The 13,112-nt window shown below is 49.0% G+C and overlaps 1 protein-coding gene and 1 non-coding gene across 3 annotated transcripts; both read left to right on the forward strand.

Annotated features, from left to right (window-relative positions):
• The first annotated feature begins 372 nt into the window (after positions 1–372).
• On the forward strand, positions 373–9,310 carry LOC118543252 (sialic acid-binding Ig-like lectin 5). Of its 2 annotated transcripts, none has more exons than XM_036104103.2 (9): positions 373–490; positions 556–939; positions 1,128–1,406; positions 1,599–1,646; positions 4,909–5,166; positions 5,249–5,542; positions 5,846–5,945; positions 6,294–6,375; positions 7,683–9,310. In XM_036104103.2, exons 1-9 carry the CDS (start codon positions 424–426, stop codon positions 7,863–7,865), a joined length of 1,695 nt encoding a protein of 564 aa, XP_035959996.2. In that variant the 5' UTR covers positions 373–423; the 3' UTR covers positions 7,866–9,310. The 2 variants fall into 2 exon arrangements, with proteins under 2 accessions (XP_035959996.2, XP_035959997.2); XM_036104104.2 differs by having other exon boundaries at positions 5,249–5,533.
• A 6-nt stretch (positions 9,311–9,316) lies between these two features.
• LOC118543284 (U6 spliceosomal RNA) lies at positions 9,317–9,420 on the forward strand. Its single transcript, XR_004920991.1, has one exon. It is a non-coding gene; the product is annotated as a U6 spliceosomal RNA (small nuclear RNA).
• Positions 9,421–13,112: the final 3,692 nt, after the last annotated feature.

Genomic DNA, 13,112 nt, shown 5'->3' on the forward strand with positions numbered 1-13,112 from the left:
AAAGGAAGAGATGTTCATGATGCAAGTGTCGTGCTCATTGATTAATTACACATCACCTCCCTCACCTGGGGTGGGGGGGAACCGATCCCCATCTTTCATGCCTCAAGGTTCCCCTGCTCACCCCTGCTGTGTCCCACAACTGGCAGGACTGACCCTCTGGGGCTTCTAGAAGCTGTAATTGGCCAGGTAGTGTCTGCCTTCCTGGTGGGAACAGAGGCCATGGGCAGGGACCGGGGGTGGGGGGCGGTGGATGGCGGGGACCCTGGAAAGTAGGAGTGGTAAATCTTCAAGGTATCTTCAAGGTCCATGCTGTCACGACAGTGTGCTGGCGTCAACTTCCTCTCCTGTGGTCAGTCACTTTTCAGACATCAGCCCTAGGCTTCCTACTGGGGCTTCCTCTCTGTCCTGTGACACCAAAGCACCATGACTCTTACCCCAAAGTTGTTGCTGCTGCTGCTGCCACCGCTTTTTCTGCCCCTGCTGTGGGCAGGTGAGTGGGCCGAGGGGAGGGGGCCAGGTGGGCGGGGGCTGCTGCTGACCTTCGATTCCCCACAGGGTCCCTGGCTCAGCGTTCAATGTTCCAGCTGCAAGTGCCGGAGACTGTGAAGGTGCAGGAGGGCCTGTGTGTGCATGTGCCCTGCAAATTCTCCCACCCGCAACAAGGATACACTGACGATGACCCAGCTTATGGCTACTGGTTCCAGGAAGGGAGTGATCACAGCCAGGATGTTCTAGTGGCCACCAACAACCCCGATCGAGAAGTGCAGGAGGAGACCCAGGGCCGATTCCACCTCCTCGGGAACCCCCGGGACTCCAACTGCTCCCTGGACATCAGAGATGCACAGAGAAGGGACTCGAGGACATACTTCTTTAGGGTGGAGAGAGGGTCTTATGTGAAATATAATTACCTACAGAACCAGCTCTCTGTGCGTGTGACGGGTAAGGAACGGGGTCAAGGAGAGGACACATGTCCCATGCATGGATCCTGAGGGCTCCTGGGGCAGGGCTGGGAAGGGACCCCCTGATCTCCGTCCTGGCTGGGAGGAGACGGCTGACCTGGGGTAGAGGCTGCTTCCAGGGGCACACTGAGGGTCCCACTCCAGGATCTCTGTCTCTCTCCTCCTCAGCTCTGACACAGATCCCTGACATCCACATCCAGGGGCCCCTAGAATCTGGCCACCCCAAGAACATTACCTGTAGTGTGCCATGGGCCTGTGAGAGCAGGACACCCCCCACCTTCTCCTGGATCGGGGTCGCCCTCACCTCCAGGGGCTCCAAGACTCCCCACTCCTCCGTGCTCACCCTCACCCCAAGGCCCCAGGACCACGGCACCAACCTTACCTGTCGAGTGACCCTCCCCGGAGCTGGTGTGAGCGTGGAGAGGACCATCCAGCTCAACGTGTCCTGTGAGTGCCAGGCCAGAACGCCAGGGTCCCTGAGGGCGGTGGGTGTTGGGGAGAGGGAGGCAGGGTCTAGAATCCTGGGGAGGAAGGAAAGAAAACACCCGACACCACACCTTTCTCATTTCTGAAGTTTCTGGGAGAAAAGGGCCAACATCCACCTTCCTGCCTCTGAAAACAATTATGTCTATCTGTCAGATGCACCCCAGAACCTGACCATCAGTGTGTTCCGAAGAGAAGGAACAGGTAGGGTACAACCTTTCCTCTTGGGCTGTGGTGCAAGCAGCGTCTGTCTCCGCCCTTCAGAGCAGAGCTGGGGTTTCAGAAGTCAGGTGGGAGAAAGGCTCAGATCAGGTGTGGGGACAGCAGAGGTGGGGGGCACCCCACTGGCTCCTCAGCATACAAACTGGCTTCTGCCCACCACTGACCCTGCTCTCAAGGGTATTGCATGACCTCCAAGCCTGATGGCGTGGCCGTCCCCAGTGCCCCAGCTATGTTCCCCTCCCAAACCTTGCCCCATTCCCCTCAGATCTGGACCCTGCCCACTCCTGCAATTCTCTTCCACATTATAATGTTATTGTTTAAAACAGTAAGCATAAAATGTATCTTGGTCTGCTCAGGCTGCCATAACAAAATACCACAGACTGAGGGGCTTAAGCATCAGACATTTATTCCTCATATTTCTGGAGGCAGGTCCAACGTCAAGGGTCCAGCCAATGTGGCTCCCGGTGAGAGATCACTCCCTGGTAAACAGCTGGTTTCTGGTGGTGTTTTCTCTCACACAACTAAGAGAGAGAGTTCTTTGGTATCTCTTCTTATAAGAGCACTAATCCAGGGACGCCTGGGTGGCTCAGTCTGTTAAGTGTCCGTCTGCCTTTGGCTCAGGTCATGATCCCAGGGTCCTGAGTTCGAGTCCTGAATCTGGCTCCTTGCTCAACGAGGAGCCTGCTTCTCCCTCTGCCTGTTGCTTCCCCTGCTTGTGTGCTCTCTCTCTCTCTCTCTGACAAATAAATAAATAAAATCTTAAAAAAAAAAAGAGCACTAATACCATCCCGAGGCCCCTACTCTCATGACCTCACCTAACCCTAATCACCTCCCAAAGACCCATCTAAATACCTCCAAATACCACCATATTGGAGGTTAGGGCTTGGACATATGATCTTGAAGGGAACACAGTCCAGTCCCCAGCAAAACTGAGTAAGAATAAAATAACGTTCAGCACCTGTGTACCTCCCCTCTTGGTTATTTCTCCAAATATAATCTACGCATCTGCGTTTAAAGACACACACATATGTACACATCATGCTGCATACACACTCTGCGCCTTTATTATTTTTTTAAGTTTTAATTCAAATTCCAGTTAGTGACCGTACAGTGCAATATTAGTTTCAAGTATACAATATCGTGATTCATCACTTCCATCCATCACCTGGTGCTCATCACAAGTGCCCTCCTCAGTCCCCTTTACCCGATTCCCCATTCCTCACTCCTTCCCTTCCAGTAACCATCAGTTTGTTCTGTATAGTTAAGAGTCTGTTTCTTGATTTCTCTCTCCCTCTCTTTTGCCTTTGCTTGTTTGTTTCGTTTCTTAATTTCCCCATATGCGTGAAATCACCTGGTATTTGTCTTTCTTCCAGCTGACTTATTTCACTTAACTATCATTTTTTTAAAAGATTTATTTATTTATTTTAAAGAGAGCACACGTGCGCGTGCACACACACATGCTTTGGAGCTGGGGGAGAGGTGGAGGGAGAGGGAGAGAGAGAATCTTCAGGCAGATTCCCCACTGAGCCCGGAGCCCTATGACACAGGGCTTGGCTTGATCCCAGGACCCTGAGATCAAGACCTCAGCCTAAATCAAGAGTTGGTCACTTAACCGGCTGAGTCACTCAGGTGCCCCTCACTTAGCTATTATTTTTTAATAAATTTTTCATGGTGGAGTAATTTTAGGTTTACATTGTACAGAGAGTTTCCATAAAGCCCTCGTCTAGCTTTCCTTGTCTTTAAAAGTCTTAATACTGCCATGACGCATTTGTCCCAACTAAGTAAGTGACGTTGGTACATTACTGTCTCCATGCGTACATAGGAAAACTTCCTCGTTCTTACTGAAGATTCCATGGTCTTCCAATTAGAAGTATATTATACTGTAAACTACTTAATGAGTCCCCATTGGTGGAAAGCCATGGAGTTTCCAGATTTTTGTTAAGGCAAATAATACTGCAACAAATAAGTTGTATAAACATTCCCCATATGTGTGCATGTGTCTGTAAGATAATTTTTCTAGAAAAGTCCCAAATCAAAGGGTAGGTTTGTGATCTCTACAGCTACTGCCAAATCACGCTGCATGGAAGTTGTTCTGTTTATAATCCCAACCCGCTGAACATTTTCATCCTTGCTGATATCTTAAGTGAATTCACTGTCCTTTTAACTTGAATTACCATTTTGTAAACAGGTTGTGTATCTTTCATGGTTTAAGAATCATTTGTATTTCTTTGTGGACTTTTTCTTAATGATTTGAAGAAGCTCTTTTTACATTAAAGAAGTCAGCTGTGTGTTAGTTGAAGGGATTTATTTCCAGTCTAATAAGGGCCTTTTGACTTAGTATATGGTGACTTTGTTAGACAAAAACATGGTTTTTTGAGGGGAGGTCTTGCATTCAGTGGCGTACTGGAATTGGCTCTCACTGGCTGGCAAGAGCCAATTGTGTCCATGTTTTCCCAATTCTGCGTTCAGTGACATTTAGTTGGGTGCTTGAAATTGGCCAAGAAGGAAGTATTTATGCCAAGGAAATTGGCAAATCAGAAATTTTTTCCCTCCCCTCCCCAATGAGTTGGTTGTTAAACACATACCAGTAAACCAGTTACATGCATCAATATTTCCTTTCATACCTCTGTCTTTCCCCAATCTGTTATTATTTTTGAATCCTCAGTAGCATCATATGTCAACACTCCCAAACATACACATTCGCTCAAGGCTTACAGACTATCTGTTCTTCCCTGAGCATGCAGGGCCGTTTCACACCCTAGCTATAGCTGCACTTTCTGTGCCTGCCTCCAGCAATGTCCTTCCATGCCAGCTCCCGGACCCTCTCATGCTCCACTTTAAAAAGCCTCTCCTCCTCCAGGAAGCCCTCCCTGACCTGACAATCTCACTGAACTCCCATCCTCAGGGTTCCCCGAGCACACTGTACCCCCATCACAAAACACATCATGCTGCTTGATGACACCTGATTCTGGGTGTCTCGCTCACAAGACTGTGGACTCTCAGACACAACTAAATTAGACAGGTCTTAGTGAACTTAGTGGAAGACAGAACGCACCCGGGCCTCTTGCAAAGGCTGTGGTGGGTGCTCTCAGCCCTGTCCCCTTCGGCTGACCGAATGATCATGCAGTGGAAGAGAAGAAACAGATTTACATGATGTGAGGAAAAGAGAGACAGAGAAAGAGACAGAGAGACAGAGAACACCCCTAGTGAGGGCCAGGGCTTAGCTTTCTTTCTGTCTTTCCAGGACTTGAGGCTCTGGGCAACGGTTCGTCTCTCCCAGTCCAGGAGGGCCAGCCCCTGCACCTGGTCTGCATCGACGACAGCAACCCTTCTGCTAGGGTGAGCTGGACCCGGGGTAGCCTGACCCTGCAGCCCTCACAACCCTCAAATCCTGGGGTCCTGGAGTTGCCCCGGGTGGAACTGGGGGACCATGGGCGATACGTCTGCAGAGCTCAGCACCTGTTGGGGTCCCTGGAAGCATCCCTGAGCCTCCTTGTGAAGAGTGAGTTGGAACACACCTGGGGGGAAGGATGCTTGGGCCCTGGGGAGGGGTCTTCCTCTGATACTCTGTTGTCTTCCCACAGACCCCCCGAAGCTGTTTGCTCCCTCCTGCTCCTGGGAGGGCGAGGGGCTGCACTGCAGCTGTTCCTCCCGAGCCCAGCCGGCCCCCACCCTGCGCTGGCGGCTGGGGGAGGGGCTGCTGGAGGGGAACCACAGCAACGCCTCCTGGACCATCACCTCCAGCTCTGAGGGGCCCTGGGCCAACAGCTCCCTGAGCCTCAGCGGGCCGCTGGGCTCCGGCCTCAGACTCAGCTGCGAGGCCCGGAACGCCCACGGGAAACAGAGCATGGCTATCCTGGTGCTGCCAGGTCAGGGAGGTATGAAGGGTGATGCCCAGGGGAGGGGGCGCATGAACCAGGACCCTAGAAGACGTTGAGGAGAGAAGTGGCTCTGACTCAGACAAAGGGGCACTAGAGGTCAGAGTCATCTGTAGGTTGGCGGGGGAGGGGTTGAGGAAGGGGCCAGGGAAACAGGAGGCTGGGATCACGGAGAGGGGTGGGGGACAAAGGAGCCAGTCCTGGGTAGAAGTGGGCACACCCCTCGTCATGGATTCCAGAAGGCTGGATGCTCAGGTGCCAGCTTGGCAGGACTGGAGTTTACCCCAGGTCTCTTACCTGCAGGGAGACCAGGGCCCAGGACAGGTGTGATTCAGGGGGCCATCTGGGGAGCTGGAGTCACAGCCCTGCTTGCTCTCTGTCTCTGCCTTATCATCTTCTTCGCGTGAGTGGTGGCCCTGGTTTGGGTGAAGGCCTCATGAGGTTGGGCAGGGAGGGGACTCAAAGAATCTCCCAAACTCAAAGCCCAGAGCTGAAGAAACCTGGCGAGGTGATGCAGCCAGAGAAGAGTACAATTCGTCCAAGAGGCATCAGGAATCTAGCCTCCTGACATGGAGGCCGGGAGTGGTCTCTTCCCCACAAGGGGTTCCCTCTGTCAGGGAGGAGGGAGCATGTGTTCTCCTCCTGGTGTCTGCAGCCAAACATCAGCCTTCATGCCCTGCCTCAGTCAGTCATCCTTCCAGGCTCCCAGCAGTGAGCAGCCAGGCTGAAAGGCCCTGATCTCTCCCCTCAGAGTGAAGACCTACAGGCAGAAATCCAACCAGAAAGCAGCGTGCAGGGATGGCATCCATCCGGCCTTGAATACCATCTCCCAGGTGAGTGGCCAGGGCCTCTCTTTCTATCTGGCGTCCCACCTGGACACCTCTCCTGGGATGGACCGTGGGGCAGCTCACTCAGCATGCCAAAAGATGAGTCCCTCACCAACCCCCAAAATTTGGTCCTCCCCGGGATTTCTGGCTGCACTCAACTCAGAGACCCCAGAGCCACCTTTTCCTCTCCCCTCTCCTCCAACCACCAGAGCCAGTGATGGGCCAAGTCCCACCCATTTCCCTTTTTAGCAAAGCTTTTTTTTCCATTTAGCCCCTTCTCTGCTGAGCCCTCACTGTCTCCCTCCTGGGCCACTGGCCTCACCTCCACGACTCCACCTCTCCACCTCTCCTCCCAAGATTTGGGCAAGAAATTCCCCAAACACCTGCAACCCCTGTGCTTTCTCCCCACTGCCTAGATCAGCATGGTTCAACAGAAAGATAATGTGAGCCACACACATAGCTTAAAATTTACTAATGGCCACATTTAAAAAGTAGAAAGAAGCATGAGATCAATTTTAATGTAATATATTATTTAACCCAATATATTCAAAATATTATTTCACCATCATATCATCAAGAATCAATGTACAGATTACTAATGAGATAGTCTGCATTCTTCCTTCGTTTTCTTCTTCTTTTCACACTAAGCCTTTGAAATCCAGGGTTTATTTCATACTCGTGGTACACCTCTGCTCAGAATTGCCGTGTTTCACGTGCTCGTTCTCTGTGACTTTGTGCCTTTGCATGCATGATTTCCTCTGACCCTCCGCATTTGCATTGGCCAGACCCCTAATCACTTTTCACGCTCCAGTTTAAATATTCCCCTGCCCTGTGCAGGCAGACTGTCGTCACGCCTCCCTGTGATAATCACAGGCCTGTCCCCAGCACCCTGGGAGCCCCTGAGTGAGTGCTGCTTCTGTGCATCAGATCACAAATTGCAATTAGATCATTTGCGTGTCTGTGTATGTATGTGTGACAATGACACTGTCTCCTTGCCCTGACAGGTTGTCTGAGGTCAGAGGTCATGTGTGCTGAAGAGTTTCTTGACCTTGCTTACTCTGTTTTCATATCTGTAAAATGGGGATAACAGTTATATTAGCCACAGGGGAGTGGGGGGAGTTGTAAGGATTCAATGCCATTATGATGAAAATGTGTTAAAGATCCACATGAATGAATGAGTGAATGAATGGATGGATGGATGGATGCTCAGGAAATGGGCATGAAGTGGATAAATGGGTAAGTGCCCCCCAGCCCCCACTTCCCTTGTCCAGACTCAAAGGCCAGCTCCAGTGCCTTTCCTTCATTCCACTCAGGATCACCTGAGCAAACCCTGGTCAGACAGCCTCTCAGACCCCTTGCCCCCAGCTGGGGCCACCTCCCCATCTGAGAAGGAGCAGGAGCTCCACTACGCCAGCCTCAGCTTCCACGGGCTGAAGCCACACAACTTTCAGGACCGGGAGACCCCTGAGTATGCAGAGATCAAGATCCAGAAATGACGACCCCAACCCGCCCCCTGCCTCCAGGAGGGCCAGCTCTGACTGGAGCCTGGACAGGACATCTCTGAAGAAATGTATGTCAGACGCTGATTCCTTAGAAGTTGACAGCCCTCTGAGCCAAAGTTTATAAATGGGAATGTGACACTCCTTGGGGTGGCTGAAAGTCACAGATTCCTGTGTTCAAACATCAGGCAAGCCACTTCACCTCCCCATGCCTTCCTGTGTTCCTTCCTCTGTAAAATGGGGGATAATATTCATTGGGCACATTGTTCAGTGGGAAAAAATGCATCATTGGCATTGTTAAGTATATCCTTATGTGTTAAGTTTATCTCAGGATGGAGGGAGATATCAACGTTTGAACATATATTATTTTGTCTTTTGTTTTCTTTTCTCTTTTTTGGGGGGGGAGGTGTCATGTATTATTTTTAAAAGTAAATCTATTTCTAAATGTAACTCTCTGGCAGGAGTAGATATTTCTCAATATACGTATCTAACAAAGGATTCATCTGCAGTATAATAAGAATACATAAGGATCTTCCGAAAATCAGTAAAAAAAAAAAGGCAGACAACCCAATAAAAAAGCAATATTCAAAGGGCCCATAGGCATATAGAAAGGTGGGTAACATCAGTAGTTGTCAAGGAAATGTGAGTAAAGACTCCAGTGCTGGGCCACTGAAAGGCCACCACATTGGCTAAAATAATAAAAGCAATTATCAAGAATATCAAGTGTTGGGGCGCCTGGGTGGCTCAGTCGTTAAGTGTCTGCCTTCGGCTCAGGTCATGATCCCAGGGTCCTGGGATCGAGCCCCGCATCGGGCTCCCTGCTCTGCCGGAAGCCTGCTTCTCCCTCTCCCCCTGCTTGTGTTCCCTCTCTCGCTGTGTCTCTCTCTGTCAAATAAATAAATAAAATCTTTAAAAAAAAAAAAAAAAAAAAAGAATATCAAGTGTTGAAGACATTACACTAATTGAAATAAGCCATCACCAAAAGACAAATACTGCATGATTCCAGTTATACCAAGTATCTAAAGTAATCAAATTCTTAAAACAGAAGGTAGAGGGGGCTCTAGGGGAGGGGAAGTAGGAAGCTGCTTCTCAGTAGGTAGAGTTTCAGTTCTGCATGATGAAGATTTCCTAGAGCTTAATGATGTGCATGTAGTTAACACTACTGTACCACACACTTAAAAATATTTAAGATGGTAAATTTTATGTTGTTTTTTTTTTTACCACAAAAAAAAGAGTAATATGTAGTGGTTACCAAGGGGTTGGGCGGTTGGAGGAGTGGATGGACAATTAATATTTAATGGGTACAGAATTTCATCCATCTAGGGAATGGATGATGGTGATGGTTGCCCAATGTGAATGCACTTAATTCCACTAATTGTACACTGAAAACAGTAAGTTTTATGTTATACTTTGCCACAATAAAATTTTTTTCTTAAAGAGTATCAAGTATGCTTCAGCAGCACATATCCTAAAATTGGAAAGATACAGAGAAGATTAGCATGGCCCCTGTGCAAGAATATCAAGTGTTGGTGAAGATGTGGAGCATCTGGAACTCTCATACATTGCCAGGGGTGGGGGGAGTGAGAATTGGTACAACCCCCTTGGAAAAATGTTTGTCACTCTCTACTAACAACTGAGCACGGAGCCAGCAATTTCACTCCAAGGTGTGTATCCAACAGAAGTGCATACAAATGTTCGCCAAATGCGTATGAGAATGTTCATGGCTGCCATGGTTGCCATGAAAAAATGGAACCTGCCCAAATGCCCATAACAGTAAGATAGGTAGACAGACTGCGGAGTATTCATGCAATGGAAGAAGCAAATAGCAACTTTGTACAACATGTAAGAATCTTGCAAACATAATGTGAAAGAATCCAGACAGAAGAGTCCTCACTATGTGACATCTTTGATGTAAGGTTTAGAAACAGACAAAACTAATCTTTGGTATTTGAAGTCCAGATACTGATTACCGTTGGGGGGTAGTGACAGGAAGGGGCCAGTGAGGACCTCCTGGGGTCTTTTGGTAAAGATCTGTATCTTGATCTGGGTCCTAACTGCTCAGATGTGGTCACTCTCTGAAAGATTTTTTAGTAAAACATTTGTGATTTGTGCCCTTTTCTGTCTTTTCTGTGAAAAGTACTCTTTAACAAAATTTACATTAAGATTTTTTTAAAAGATGGGGCACCTGGGTGGCTCATTCAGTTAAGCGTAGGACTCTTGGTTTCTGCTCAGGTCATGAACTCAGGGTCGGGACCAAGCCCAGCGCCGGGCTCAGGGGAGTCTGCTTCTCTTCCCTTCTCTCTCCCTTTGCCCGCCCCAATTCGCGCGTGCGCTCTCTCTTAAATAAATAAATAAAATCGTTTTTAAAAAAAGATTTTTAAAAGATTATCTTGTAATTATCTAACTCTGATTTCCACCAGACTATAAGCTCCCCCAGGGCAGGGAGTATGTCCGGCTCTGTGTTTTCAGAGCCCAGCCTTGGACACAGCACATGAAGTGGGCTCACGAGACCTTTGAAATGCCTTGCACTTGAGTGCAAGGGGACGACATGCCTGGGTTCTGCTGGGGCCTCCAGCTTGTATTTCCAGCCCAGGGCTCTCTCCTGGACTCTAAATCCCTATGTCTTTTTGGACATGTCTCCCTGAAGGACCACAGGCTCCTCACTTTCAATGCATCCCAAACTGGCTCCATGTCTCCCCTCAAGTCTGGTTCTCCCCTTGGTTCTCCATCCAGGATGTGGGAATGTTCCACAGGGCATGCCGCCTGATACCCACCATCTTGGCAAGGAGAGCATCATGCTCCCATGCCTCCATTAACTGCAGCTTCCCACCAGAACACAGTTTCTGGTCTGGTACTCACTGGGCTCTTGTGAAACAGGCCTCTTCCTCTTCTCCAATCTCATAGACACCGGTTTACACTCCTCTCTGGCTGTTCCTCTAAGAGGACACTATCTGAACCACTTCCTGAATCTGGTGAGTCTGCAACTTTTCCTCCCCCACTGGAGGCCGTGAGGTCCCCTTGGGCGTGGTATAAAGTGCCCCAAGGAGCAACCAGGTCCAGTAGTACTCAAGGCTCAACTTCCAGCATGAAGCCTTCTTGCCCCCCTTCCTGCTATCCTGGGGAAGACTCTGGAACTCCCTCTTCTGGATCCCCACAGATCCCGTTCATCTCTCCACCATAGCTTTAATCCACGGGTCTAGAGACCGTCTTAGTGGTCTTTGTGAAGGTGGTAGGGGACAGTGATTAAAAGTTTAAGCCCCTTGGGGCGCCTGGGTGGCTCAGTCGTTAAGCGGCTGCCTTCGGCTCAGGTCATGATCCCAGGGTCCTGGGATCGAGCCCCGCATCAGGCTCCCTGCTCCGCGGGAAGCCTGCTTCTCCCTCTCCCACTCCCCCTGCTTGTGTTCCCTCTCTCGCTGTGTTTCTCTCTGTCAAATAAATAAATAAAAAATCTTTAAAAAAAAAAAAAAGTTTAAGCCCCTTCATAATACCTAAAAGGCGGAAACAACCCAAATGCCCATCAACGGATGAATGGGTAAACAAAATGTGGTCTATCCATATAACGGAATATTATTCAGTCATAAAAAAGGCTGAAGCCCTGATACATACAACATACACGAACCTCAAAAATATGCTAAGTGAAGTACTCCAGACACAAAGGTCACTTATTGTATGATTCCATTTATATGAAATATGTAAAATAGGTAAATTCAAAGAGACAGAAAGCAGATTATGGGCTGCCAGGGACTGTGGAGAGGGTGACTGTTTTGTGGGTATAGGGTTTCTTTTTGGGGTGATGAAAATGTTCTAAAATCAGATAGAGGTGGTGGTTACACAACGTTTTGATGTACTAAATACCACTGAATCGTTCACTTTAAAATCACTGATTTTATGTTACATGAATTTCCCCTTAATTAAAAAAATAATAATTTAAGTTCTTCAAAGTCATTTTGCCAGGATTCAAACGCCCACTTCACCACTTAACCTATTGCTGCTTCCACTTGCTTCTCCCTCAAATGAGGATAACAACATTCCCTAGCTCATTTGGTGGTTTTGAGAATGCACTGACCTAATGCACACAGGGAGGTTCTGTGCCCGGTGTGCAGTGAGCAGCTCTTGGATCCTGGTCAAAGCGCACTCAGCCAAGGGCCAAATGCTGCCCAGGTAATCATTCGACTGGTCGAACAACCTGTAGGCTTCAACCTGTAGACACATGTTGTCAGTTTCTCCACTGCACCCTAATCAAGTGGGCGACCAACCCTGTGGTCCCAGGGAAAGGCCATTAATGTGCAAGTGAGCAAAGGAGAAGTATAAGGCCTATTTCAAGTCTTCACATCCAGGGTTTTGTTTCACTTCCCCCTCTCTCATCGCCCATTCCCATGAGTCACCAAGTTCCTGATCTGCCCCCTCCTTTGCATGCCCAGATCAGGTCTCACTTGACCTTTCTTCCCTAGGTTCATTAAAACAGCTACCTCCCCAGCCTCTGGGCTCCCTGTCAGCCCATCTGTCCCTTCCCTGCTAAACACCCTTTTATGCCTGCCCCTCTCCCTCCAGATGAGGGGTCAATTCCAGGGAGAGCTACTCAGGAATTTCCACAATCTCACTGTCACCTGCCTCACCCCTTTCTCTCAGCCACCATCCCTCACACACCTAAGCCACATCCTTGCCATTCCCGGAACATCCCATGCCCTGTTGTGCTCTCCTTACTTTGTTCGCACGGTTTCATCTCACTGTGAGAGTGTCTCCTTTCTCCATCTTTATGGCACATACTTATCCTTTGAGATCCAGCTCATATCCACCTCCTCAGGCAAGCTGCATTCCCTATGTCACACCCCCCCACCCCAGCTCTGCAGTTTCCCATGCATTGGATTAGGGCATGGCTTAACAACCTCAGTGCTATTGATATTTGGGCATAAGGGGCTGAATGATGCTTCATGGTGGGGGGGGCTATCCTGTGCACTATAGGATGGTAAGCAGCGGCCTTGGCCTCTACCCACAAGATGCCAGGAGCTTCCCCTACCCATTTTTGACTACCAAAAATATCTCCAGACGTTGCCAAATGTCTGTGGAGGGGGAGATGGTGCACAAAGTTCCCCGGTTGAGAACCACTGGGTTAGGGCCACCCTCCTTTGCACTCACACAGATGCTTCAACAGAATGGTCAACTTTCTCTAGTTCTTCTTTTCAAGGTTACCACAAACACCACTTCACTCCTGGTCAGTTACAAGACAATTAAGTACATTTCCGT

The sequence above is a fragment of the Halichoerus grypus genome, chromosome 15 (assembly GCF_964656455.1).
Source record: "Halichoerus grypus chromosome 15, mHalGry1.hap1.1, whole genome shotgun sequence".
Classification (NCBI taxonomy): domain Eukaryota; kingdom Metazoa; phylum Chordata; class Mammalia; order Carnivora; family Phocidae; genus Halichoerus; species Halichoerus grypus.